The sequence below is a fragment of the Rana temporaria genome, chromosome 6 (genome assembly GCF_905171775.1).
Source record: "Rana temporaria chromosome 6, aRanTem1.1, whole genome shotgun sequence".
Taxonomy (NCBI): Eukaryota; Metazoa; Chordata; class Amphibia; order Anura; family Ranidae; genus Rana; species Rana temporaria.
In genome coordinates, this window is record NC_053494.1 from 149509822 (window position 1) to 149522548 (window position 12727).

General features: G+C 51.1%; 2 protein-coding genes across 2 annotated transcripts; both read right to left on the minus strand.

The window, feature by feature from the left end:
• Window positions 1-3970: 3970 nt before the first annotated feature.
• On the minus strand, window positions 3971-5993 carry LOC120943899. Its single transcript, XM_040357559.1, has 3 exons — window positions 5953-5993; window positions 5470-5645; window positions 3971-5296 (listed from the first exon to the last, which is right to left on the minus strand). The coding sequence occupies exons 2-3, from the start codon at window positions 5550-5552 to the stop codon at window positions 4636-4638; spliced, it is 744 nt and encodes a 247-aa protein (XP_040213493.1). The 5' UTR covers window positions 5553-5645; window positions 5953-5993; the 3' UTR covers window positions 3971-4635.
• ARL4C (ADP ribosylation factor like GTPase 4C) lies at window positions 3975-6867 on the minus strand. Its single transcript, XM_040357558.1, has one exon. The coding sequence runs from the start codon at window positions 6611-6613 to the stop codon at window positions 6032-6034; it is 582 nt and encodes a 193-aa protein (XP_040213492.1). The 5' UTR covers window positions 6614-6867; the 3' UTR covers window positions 3975-6031.
• Window positions 6868-12727: the final 5860 nt, after the last annotated feature.

Here is a 12727-nt window from a genome sequence, read left to right on the forward strand (position 1 = left end):
TTGATCTGCCAATATAGTTCTGGCTATCCAGATGGTTCCTGTAAGGACTGCGCAGGCGCAATCCTTGCCGACGGAAATCTCCGAACCTCGGCCGGCATCCAGGGCGACGTGGAATTTGAGGAAAGTGGCCAGTCGGGCCTCACTACACTCAGACGGCTCGCTCTGCCTCCTGGCTCTTTTTTTAACATCCTCCAATCCACGGAGATGTTAAGGAATGAGCCTGGATGCCGGTCGAGATTCGGAGATTTCCGTCGGCAAGGATTGCGCCTGCGCAGTCCTTACAGGAACCATCTGGATAGGGGAACCATACCGATAAGTCAGCGGCACTTATTGTTTACACATCTACCAAAAACTGTTTACAAATATGAAGATCAGCAGCAGTAAGACACGGTTCACACTGGGGCGACTCAGCCGCCTGACAAGTCGCGTCCCATTCTAGGGAACAGAAGCGTTCTAATAGGAGCGACGCAAGTCGCTCCGACTTAGAAAAAGGTTCTTGCACTACTTCGGGGGCGACCTGCATTGACTTCTATACAGAAGTCATTTTGCAAGTCGCCTTAGATGTCGTCTTCATGTCGCCTGGCCGAGTCGCCCCCGAAGTCTTGCCGCCCCTGTGTGAACCGGGTCTAAAGCCTGGATACCACTTGTGCAGGTGGTAACCGCAGGCGCAACCACCTGCACAGAAAAACGCAGGAGATGCACGTTTTTTCCCCATGAATGCGGCTGCAATCAATCCTAGTCCCACCCGCACACAATGGGAACCACACTTCACTGGATTTATGCGGGCAGCGTTTTTAGAAAAGGTGCAGGGACCTTTTTTCCCTGGGTTTTCAGTAGCAATGGCAGCCCATTTAAATACGGTAAATAGGCTGCCATGCCCAAAACACAGCTCGCAAAGCCGCAGAAGTGTGAACCGGGCCTAAGGGCTAGTTTACACTTGAAAGCAGCGTTCTATGCATTTTTCCCGCAATCTGCATATGCCAGTGTATAAACGGCACCCCAAACGCAGAATGTTTGTGGGCACCATATTGTATAGTACTTTGTATAGTACTGCAGTACCATGTGGTGCGGGCATTTTCAAGCCCTACTTTTTGCGCAATCCGATGCATCTTGAAGCCCATTCAAATGAACAGGCTGTCAAACCATACTGTTTAAGAATTGGATGGGAATGCGAGCATTCGAACGTGCACATTCCTGTGCGATCCTGGTCCTTAAGTATTGTTTTAGGGTCCTTGATTGTGGGCAATTTGGGTCTTTCGGTGTAAAAAATAAATAAAAAAATTGCTGTTTCTCGGGTGCAAGGGAGGCACAGGTGCAGCCAATCAAAATCAATGACAGGCTGAATAACGTAGTGCATGGGTCTTCAAACTACGGCCCTCCAGTTGTTCAGGAACTACAATTCCCATCATGCCTAGTCATATCTGTGAATGTCAGAGTTTAACAATGCCTCATGGGATGTGTAGTTCCACAACAGCTGGAGGGCCGTAGTTTGAGGATCCCCGACGTAGTGCCTGTTCACAGTTCTAAGCAGTTCTCGAGTTTTGGGCCGTATGCTTTAGGAAAATACACCCTTATTGGAACACTTAGGCCTCGTACACACGACAGAGATTCTCGGCAGAATTCGCCGAGAAACTCGGTCAAAACCCGGATTCTGCCGAGAATCTCTGTCGTCTGTACAGTTTTGGCTCGATGGAGCCGCCGAGGAGCTCGACGAGAAAATAGAGAACATGTTCTCTATTTTCTCGTTGGCCGCGTTGTTCTATAGGAGAAGGCGGCCCGCCGAGCTCTTCGGCGGCTTCATCCCAAAACGAGACGAGGAACTCGACGTGCCAAGCACGTCGAGTTTCTCTGTCGTGTGTACGAGGCCTCACAGGCACTGTGTAATTCTGTCCTTCATTGATTTTGACAGGCAGCAGGCTGTACACTGCACTTGTGCCTCCCAAACACCCAGAGATGCTCAGTTTTTACATTGCACCTGCCAATCCACCATGTGTCTGATAGGTCAGCATACACAATACAATCTGGTTGTACAATCTTCTCTAGATTTACCAAAACAATATAATATGGGGGCACACCTAATCTATCCAATCAATCTTTATACCATTATGCAAGTCCTTGCGCTACATAGTTGATGGTAGATCTGAGGCTGGATTCACACCTAGGCATTTTTAGTGCTTTTTGCAGATTTGCACTAGTCCATTTAACATGGTTTCCTATGGAACACGTTCTGTAGTGCAAATCTGCAAAAAGCACTAAAAATGCATAGGTGTGAATCCAGCCTAAAAGGAGTTTATACAATCAGAGGCCCGGATTCACGTGGAATGGCGTATCTTTGTGCGGACGTAACGTATCCTATTTACGTTACGCCTCCGCAACTTTTACAGGCAAGTGACGTATTCTCAAAAGAAAGTTGCGGAGGCGTAGCGTAAATAGGCCGGCGTAAGCCCGCCTAATTCAAATTGTGAAGAGGTGGGCATGCGTTATTTAAAGCGGGGGTTCACCCTAAAAAAAAGTTTTTTCCTACCATGTCATCCAGCATACTAGCGCGAGCTACAGTATGCCTTTATTTTATTTTTTTGCGCCGTACTCACAGTTTAATCCCGTAGTTAAGTTTTAGACTCCCCGCGAGGAGTACGCGTTCCTAGGCAGAGGGGAACATGATTGACGGCCGGCTATGGCGCGCCACGCTTCCCGAAAATAGCCGAAATAGGACTTGGCTCTTCACGGTGCCTGCGCAGTCAGCTCCTAGTCTGTGCGCAGGCGCCGTATAGCGCCGTGAAGAGCCGAGTCCTACTCCGGCTATTTTCGGGAAGCGTGACGCGCCATAGCTGGCCGTCAATCATGTTCCCCTCTGCATAGGAACGCCCATTCCCCCGCGGGGGGTCTGAAACTTAACTATGGGATTAAACTGTGAGTACGGCGCAAAAAAATAAATAAAGGCATACTGTAGCTCACGCTAGTATGCTGGATTTAATGGTAGAAACTTGTTGTTAAGGGTGAACCACCGCTTTAAATTAACCATGACCCGACGTGATTGACGTTTTTCACAGACGGCGCATATCCCAGTGAGCATTGCTCCAAAGTACGCCGCAAGGACGTATTGGTTTTGACGTGAACGTAAATTACGTCCAGCCCCATTCACGGACGACTTGCGCAAACGACGTAAAAACTTTAAAATTCGACGCGGGAACGACGTCCATACTTAACATTGGTACGCCGCATGTACCCCACCATATAGCAGGGGTAACTTTACGCCGGGAAAAGCCTAACGTAAATGGCGTATCTGTACTGCGTTGGCCGGCGTACGTTCGTGAATTTGCGTATCTAGCTGATTTACATATTTTTAGGAGTAAATCAGCGTACACGCCCCTAGCGGCCAGCGTAAATATGCCGTTAAGATCCGACGGCGTAAGAGACTTACGCCGGTCGGATCTAATAGAAATCTATGCGTAACTGATTCTAAGAATCAGGCGCATAGATACGAACACGCAACTCAGAGTTCCAACGGCGTATCTGAATCCGGGCCAGAGCGTATAGTGAGCTTTAGATGTCATCTGACAATTGGAGGAATCTATATGACCCCCCCCCCCCCCCAACAACGTTGCTTCCCGATACCCAGATCTTATTCGGGCAAGATGAAATTGTTTGGGGGCCACATCAGCGGATTTATAAACAGCTGTCTCCCACATAATATGAACAGTCCAGGCAGCTGATGACTACTAGTATCTGTCAGACTTCTGAAGAACCATGGATGGTGAAATCTTTTGGGCCACCCACCGCTTAGACAGACAACAAATGGAAGACTGTAGCAAATCCCATCTGCACAAAATAAGACACATGCATACACACAAACATCACTAATCAGCAGCTGTTCATTTTTTTACGATATTTTTGGGGAAATTGAAAAATCAGACTGCCTGGAATGAATAGACGCAACATGGACACAACAAAAACAGACGGAACAAAGGAGTTTGTAAAATTCAACAATCAGTTTAGTGAGGAGTGCAAAAATATGGAGGCTAGAGATGGCAACAGCAGACTGTTCTAGCAATCTCACATATTAATCTCATGCAGTAGTAATGGGCACGAGATGACACCAGCATGGCACCCACCCCATATCTACACCCCATTCATTTACAGACTGAAATCACAGAAATGTAGCACAGAATCTGTTACATTTAGAACCTGTGGCTATGAATGAAGGAGGGGGGAACAGTGCGGGGTGTCGGAGGAAAATGAATGCCAGGCACAGCTGTCACACAGACAGAAGTCAGACAGCAGAGAAACCCCCTGCAGACACAGCACACCCCGGGGGGCAGTGATACCAGGACATGTCCACAGAGATAATGTCAACACTGGATGCTAAAAACTTCAAGTTTCCAATATTTTTTGGCAGGACCATAAATTATACAGACTGAGCCATATTTATTACCAAGGATGGTCTGCAGTCCACTGTCATACAGGACACGTGTCATACGGCCCTACCCAGGGTCAATGATTTCATCTATTTCGATGCACCAGGGTTGGGTCAATAGTGTCAAATTTTTTTGTATCCCCATGTGGCACTGGAGGGTTGGGCCGCATATTGCGCTGCAATGATACAGCTTATGCCTTCAGGATAGATGGGGTCAAATGTCAGGGTCCTGCCCTGCATCTGGTTAACGGGGTCCCCCTTGTCACATAGTGCAAGGAGCTAGTTCTTTGTAGGTTCCAGGCCAGCACCCAGACATGCCATGCCCACAGCAGGAACTCCAGAAAGATCAGGAGGACTTCTTTGGTTGGCATGCAGAACAAACCCAATGTTTTAGTGGCTTCTTCCCCAACTGGGAGGGTTTTTCTCCTTCTGATAAGTCTGTTCTTTGTGGGGTTCCAGGCCAGCACCCAGACATGCCATGCCTGCATGAAGAACTCCCTAAAGATCAAGAGGTCATCTTTGGTTGGTATGTGGGCCAACCAAATTGTTTCCTTATTTGCTTGAGGGTCTCTGTCTCCTTTTTGAGAAATGAGTTGGGTTCCAGGCAGCACCCAGACAAGCCATGTATGGGCTAAGAACATCCTAACGATCAAGAGGTCATCTTTAGTTGGCATGTAGAACAAACTCAATGTTATTCCGGTGTCTTCTGCTTGAGGGTCTTGTTCTTTTTGGAAGAGTTTGTTCTTTGTAGGGTTCCAGGCCAGCACCGAGGCAAGCCATGTCTGGGGTAAGAACGCCCTAAAGATCAGGTGGTCATCTTTAGTTGGCATGTAGAACAAACTCAATGTTTTCGGTTTCTTCTGCTTGAGGATCTTGTTCTTTTTGGAAGAGTTTGTTCTTTGTAGGGTTCCAGGCCAGTACCCAGACAAACGGTGCCAGGGGTAAGAATGTCCTAAAAATCAGGTGGTCATCTTTAGCGGGCACGTAGAACAAACTCAATGTTTTCGGTTTCTTCTGCTTGAGGGTCTTGTTTTTTTTGGAAGAGTTTGTTCTTTGTAGGGTTCCAGGCCAGCACCCAGACAAGCGGTGGCAGGGGTAAGAATGTCCTAAAGATCAGGTGGTCATCTTTAGTTGGCATGTAGAACAAACCCAAGGTTATTGTGGGTTCTTCTGCTTGAGGGTCTCGTTCTTTTTGGAAGAGTTTGTTCTTTGTAGGGTTCCAGGCCAGCACCCAGACAAGCAGTGCCAGGGGTAAGAATGTCCTAAAAATCAGGTGGTCATCTTTAGCGGGCACGTAGAACAAACTCAATGTTTTCGGTTTCTTCTGCTTGAGGATCTTGTTCTTTTTGGAAGAGTTTGTTCTTTGTAGGGTTCCAGGCCAGCACCCAGACAAGCGGTGCCAGGGGTAAGAATGTCCTAAAAATCAGGTCATCTTTAGGGGGCACGTAGAACAAACCCAAGGTTATTGTGGTTTCTTCTGCTTGAGGGTCTCGTTCTTTTTGGAAGAGTTTGTTCTTTGTAGGGTTCCAGGCCAGCACCCAGACATGCCATGACCACAGTTGGGGCGCCCCGAAGGTCAGGAGGTCACGTTTGGCTGGCATGTAGGCCAGCCCAATGTTACCGCTGCTTCTTCTTCTGCTTGAGGGTCTTTCTCCTCTTGAGGATCATCTCATAAAGCTTGTCCATACCCTCAGTGAGCCCCTCTCCGATGATGGCACAGGCTGGCTGGACATGGTAAGGGGTAGATGGGCTCAGTTCTTGGAGGGCCAGCTGTCTCTCGATCTCAGTCACTGCCAGGGACTTGGGTAGGTCCTGCTTGTTGGCGATGACCAGCAGAGGAGTCCCCTGGTTCTCGGCAAACTTGGTCACCTTGTGCAGCTCAGTCTTCGCCTCCTCCAGCCGGTCAGAGTCCACCGAGTCCACCACGTAGATGATGCCGTCCGTACAGCGGCTGTATGACTTCCAGAGGGGCCGCAGCTTCTCCTGGCCGCCCACATCCCAGAAGTGGCAGCTGATGCCCTTGGCCGCCCCGTTGCTGAGCCGGATCCGCTCGGTGTTGAAGCCAATGGTGGGCACGGTGTTGACGAACTCGTTGAACTTGAGCCGGTAGAGGACGGTGGTCTTGCCGGCGGAGTCCAGGCCGAGCATGACGATGTGGAGGGACTGGAAGGAGGAGATGTTGGAGGAGACGTTCCCCATGTCTACAGGTGACCTGTGTGCGGCGCCCTCCGCGGATCCTCACCACCGAGCATGCCGTGTGCTGGGAAGGTGTACCGGGGTGCTGCGGGGTCCCCCGGGCCGGCCAGTGCACGAGATGTCACCCCCACCTCCTCCTCCTCCGGTGTCTGCTCCAAATCCTCCGTACTCCTATCTCTCCCTCCTCCAAGCCTTCACATCATAATGAATCTGCATCCCAACCATCCATCTCCTCCCCTCACACCGGGGAGGAGGAGGAGGGGGGGGCCTTAAAAGGGCCACAGCGGCCCTCTGCGGGGAAACGTGGCTGGGAGCTGTCAGATCCACACAGCGATCAGTCCTATGGAGGGCTCTGTGTGATGATCACCCTACACAGGAGAGGCGACATCAGAAGCTGGAGCATGGCAGCTAATCTGCTTCTAGCTTCAGCTTCTTCAGTTCAGCTTTGAGAATGAGAGCTAGAAGCTGATTGGTTGCCATACTTAGTGGCTCCAGATTCTGTCTGCTTCAGTCTGCAGCGCATCAGTTTGGTGAGGGTACTGTGTTATTATTATTTTATTATTGTGGTAGCGCTTCAATTACCCCAACACCATGGTTGATATGGTGTCAGGATGATTGAAGTGTATCATGAGATGGTGTAACTCACCATAAAGCAGAATCAGCGCTGAGCTTGTTTTCCTGCAACCAGACAAGATGGGGGTGAAGGAAGACAGTGGCACCTGGAGTTTGTCACTTGTCACTGGTCCTTGCCACCAGATGCAGCGTGTCACTGGTCCTTGCCACCAGATGCAGCGTGTCACTGGTCCTTGCCACCAGATGCAGCGTGTCACTGGTCTCTGCCACCAGATGCAGCGTTTCACTGGTCCCTGCTACCAGATGCAGCATGTCACTGGTCCCTGCCACCAGATGAATCGTGTCACTGGTCCCTGCCACCAGATGCAGCGTGTTACTGGTCCCTGCCACCAGATGCAGCGTGTCACTGGTCCCTGCCACCAGATGCAGCGTGTCACTGGTCCCTGCCACCAGATGCAGCGTGTCACTGGTCCTTGCCACCAGATGCAGCATGTCACTGGTCCCTGCCACCAGATGCAGCGTGTTACTGGTCCCTGCCACCAAATGCAGCTTGTCATTGGTCCCTGCCACCAGATGCAGCATCTCACTGGTCCTTGCTACGAGATGCAGCGTGTTACTGGTCCCTGCCACCAAATGCAGCATGTTACTGGTCCTTGCTACCAGATGCAGCATATCACTGGTCCCTGCCACCAGATGCAGCGTGTCACTGGTCCCTGACACCAGATGCAGCGTGTCACTGGTCCCTGCTACCAGATGCAGCATGTCACTGGACCCTGCCACCAGATGAAGCGTGTCACTGGTCCCTGCCACCAGATGCAGCGTGTCACTGGTCCTTGCCACTAGCTGCAGCGTGTCACTGGTCCTTGCCACTGGTTGCAGCGTGTCACTGGTCCTTGCCACTGGTTGCAGCGTGTCACTGGTCCCTGCCACCAGATGCAGCATGTCACTGGTCCCTGCCACCAGATGAAGCATGTCACTGGTCCCTGCCACCAGATGCAGCGTGTTACTGGTCCCTGCCACCAAATGCAGCTTGTCACTGGTCCTTGCTACCAGATGCAGCATCACTGGTCCTTGCCACCAGCTGCAGCGTGTTACTGGTCCCTGCCACCAGCTGCAGCGTGTTACTGGTCCCTGCCACCAGCTGCAGTGTGTTACTGGTCCCTGCCACCAGATGCAGTGTGTTACTGGTCCCTGCCACCAGCTGCAGCGTGTTACTGGTCCCTGCCACCAGATGCAGCATGTCACTGGTCCTTGCTACCAGATGCAGCGTGTTACTGGTCCCTGCCACCAAATGCAGCGTGTCACTGGTCCCTGCTACTAAAATGCAGCTTGTCACTGGTCCTTGCCACCAGCTGCAGCGTGTTACTGGTCCCTGCCACCAGATGCAGCGTGTTACTGGTCCCTGCCACCAGCTGCAGCGTGTTACTGGTCCCTGCCACCAAATGCAGCGTGTCACTGGTCCCTGCTACTAAAATGCAGCTTGTCACTGGTCCTTGCTACCAGATGCAGCGTGTTACTGGTCCCTGCTGCCAAAATGCAGCTTGTCACTGGTCCCTGCTACCAGATGCAGCATGTCACTGGTCCCCGCTACCAGATGCAACGTGTCACTGGTCCCTGCCACCAGATGAATCGTGTTACTGGTCCCTGCCACCAGATGAAGTGTCCCCACTACCAGATGCAATGTGTCACTGGTCCCTGCCACCAGATGCAGCATGTCACTGGTCCCTGCTACCAGATGCAGCGTGTCACTGGTCCCTGCCACCAGATGCAGCGTGTCACTGGTCCCTGCTACCAGATGCAGCATGTCACTGGTCCCTGCCACCAGATGCAGCGTGTCACTGGTCCCTGCTACCAGATGCAGCATGTCACTGGTCCCTGCCACCAGATGCAGCGTGTCACTGGTCCCTGCTACCAGATGCAGCGTGTCACTGGTCCCTGCCACCAGATAAATCGTGTCACTGGTCCCTGCCACCAAATGAAGCGTGTCACTGGTCCCTGCCACCAGATGCAGCATTTTACTGGTCCTTGCCACCAGATGCAGCGTGTCACTGGTCCCTGCTACCAAATGCAGCTTATCACTGGTCCTTGCCACCAGATAAAGCGTGTCATTGATCCTTGCCACGAGATGCAGCATGTCACTGATCACTGCCACCAGATGTCAGCGTGTCACTGGTCTCTGCCACCAGATGAAGCATGTCATTGATCCTTGCCACGAGATGCAGCATGTCACTGGTCCCTGCCACCAGATGCAGCGTGTCACTGGTCCTTGCTACCAGATGCAGCATGTTACTGGTCCCTGCCACCAGCTGCAGCGTGTTACTGGTCCCTGCCACCAGATGCAGCATGTCACTGGTCCTTGCTACCAGATGCAGCGTGTTACTGGTCCCTGCTGCCAACATGCATCTTGTCACTGGTCCCTGCTACCAGATGCATCATGTCACTGGTCCCCGCTACCAGATGCAACGTGTCACTGATCCCTGCCACCAGATGCAGCGTGTCACTGGTCCCTGCCACCAGATGCAGCGTGTCACTGGTCCCTGCCACCAGATGAATCGTGTCACTGGTCCCTGCCACCAGATGCAGCATTTTACTGGTCCTTGCCACCAGATGCAGCGTGTCACTGGTCCCTGCCACCAGATGCAGCATGTCACTGGTCCCTGCTACCAGATGCAGCGTGTCACTGGTCCCTGCCACCAGATGCAGCGTGTCACTGGTCCCTGCTACCAGATGCAGCATGTCACTGGTCCCTGCCACCAGATGCAGCGTGTCACTGGTCCCTGCTACCAGATGCAGCATGTCACTGGTCCCTGCCACCAGATGCAGCGTGTCACTGGTCCCTGCTACCAGATGCAGCGTGTCACTGGTCCCTGCCACCAGATAAATCGTGTCACTGGTCCCTGCCACCAAATGAAGCGTGTCACTGGTCCCTGCCACCAGATGCAGCATTTTACTGGTCCTTGCCACCAGATGCAGCGTGTCACTGGTCCCTGCTACCAAATGCAGCTTATCACTGGTCCTTGCCACCAGATAAAGCGTGTCATTGATCCTTGCCACGAGATGCAGCATGTCACTGATCACTGCCACCAGATGTCAGCGTGTCACTGGTCTCTGCCACCAGATGAAGCATGTCATTGATCCTTGCCACGAGATGCAGCATGTCACTGGTCCCTGCCACCAGATGCAGCGTGTCACTGGTCCTTGCTACCAGATGCAGCATGTTACTGGTCCCTGCCACCAGCTGCAGCGTGTTACTGGTCCCTGCCACCAGATGCAGCATGTCACTGGTCCTTGCTACCAGATGCAGCGTGTTACTGGTCCCTGCTGCCAACATGCATCTTGTCACTGGTCCCTGCTACCAGATGCATCATGTCACTGGTCCCCGCTACCAGATGCAACGTGTCACTGATCCCTGCCACCAGATGCAGCGTGTCACTGGTCCCTGCCACCAGATGCAGCGTGTCACTGGTCCCTGCCACCAGATGAATCGTGTCACTGGTCCCTGCCACCAGATGCAGCATTTTACTGGTCCTTGCCACCAGATGCAGCGTGTCACTGGTCCCTGCCACCAAATGCAGCTTATCACTGGTCCTTGCCACCAGATAAAGCGTGTCATTGATCCTTACCACGAGATGCAGCATGTCACTGATCACTGCCACCAGATGTCAGCGTGTCACTGGTCTCTGCCACCAGATGAAGCGTGTCATTGATCCTTGCCACGAGATGCAGCGTGTCACTGGTCCCTGCCACCAGATGCAGCGTTTCACTGGTCCCTGCCACCAGATGAAGCTTGCCACTGATTCAGTAATATAAAACTGAAGGTAGATATGGTGTTAAATTTCTCCCCAAAAAATTATGAATATGAATTAAACAATGAAAAGTAAATTGCAAATTGATCAGAATTCAGAAAAAGTCTCACAAAATTGTATTTTTTTTATGAAATTAATCGTTCAATAAAATCCATGTGAAAAACACAAAACTTATTTTTAATACACCTTCTGTGCAAAAACCTATGTCTAAATTCACTCAACAGATAGCAAAATCAGCAGCGCATTTTCTTTGTAAACTAGATTCTGCAGGGTCTCACTATACCCGGGCACCAGATGCAGTGTGTCACTTGTCACTGGTCCCTGTCACCAGATGCAGCGTGTCACTAGCCTCTAAAGTCTGCCATCAGTTGCAGTGTGTCACTATAGCCTGTCACCAGATGCAGCATGTCTCTAGGCACTAGATACAGCTTAATTTGTCACGGGTCCCTGCCACCAGAAGCAGTGTGTCACTATAGCCTGCCTGCCACTCAATACAGCTTGTCATTTGTCACTGGTCCCTGCCACCAGATGCAGTGTGTCACTTTTGACTGGTCCCTGCCACCAGATGCAGTGTGTCACTAGCCACTAAAAAATGCCATCAGATGCAGCATGTCACTATAGCCTGTCACTAGATGCAGTTTGTCACTAGTGACTATAGCCTGCCACTAGATGCAGTGTGTCACAATAACCTGCCACTAGATGCAGTGTGTCACCAGCCACTTAGGCATGCCACCCATAGGTGTGCGCAGCCTATTGCATTGGGGTGTGCACCCCAAAGCTTAAACACACACTACCGATCACTCACTGTGTTCATTCAGAAAGGGAAGGGGCTGGTAAATCACATATTTACTGGCACCTTCCCCCACTCATTCTAAAACATCCCCACAGCAACAGCTGACCGGAGAGAAGAGGGAAGCCAGAAGTGCTGTTGGGATGAGCCAGGGCAGTAGGGGGAATTTTTGCTGCACAGGGTGATTAGGGTGTGCCTGGGCACACCTGGCACACCCTGTGCGCACACCTATGCTGCCACCAGATGCAGTGTGTCACAATAACCTGCCACTAGATGCAGTGTGTCACAATACCCTGCCACTTGATGCAGTGTGTCACTAGCCACTAAAGCCTGCCACCAGATGTAGTGTGTCACTATAGCCTGTCACTAGATGCAGCTTGTCATTTGTCACTGGTCCCTGCCACCAGATGCAATGTTTCACTTGCCACTAAAGTGAATACTAGTTCACAGTAAAGATACTTTCTGTTTTCACTATAACCTGTGTCCATTTACTATGCTATTTACACTACATTGTTTTCAGGTGTGCCATTGGGGTTGGGTCTATTCTTGGGGTTAAAGAGGCAGAGTTAGGGACCTACAATTTTCAGGTGGACCCTGCGGGAGTAGCGCTACATAGGTAAATTTAGTTTAGCTCAGGGCTTAGTTTGAGCTATAGAATCTGAGTCAGGGCTCAGCGAAGTTTAGGGCTGGATGACTCATCCCGACAGCTCCTCTGGTGCCTTCTCCTGTTTCTGGAACATTGGAGAATGTTCTAGAACTAGTGGGTGGAGGTTAGGAGGAGCTGCCTTGAATATTTGTGAGGCCTCAGCTAGTGCCCAGTAGTGGGCTGTAACCTCTAGCATCCAGTCAGTCAGTGGTAATGATATGCTGTAACTTCTGGCAACCAATTGCAATCACTGCCTGATCTGATACAGTAAACTGATTTTAAGTCTAGCTGATATTTATTGT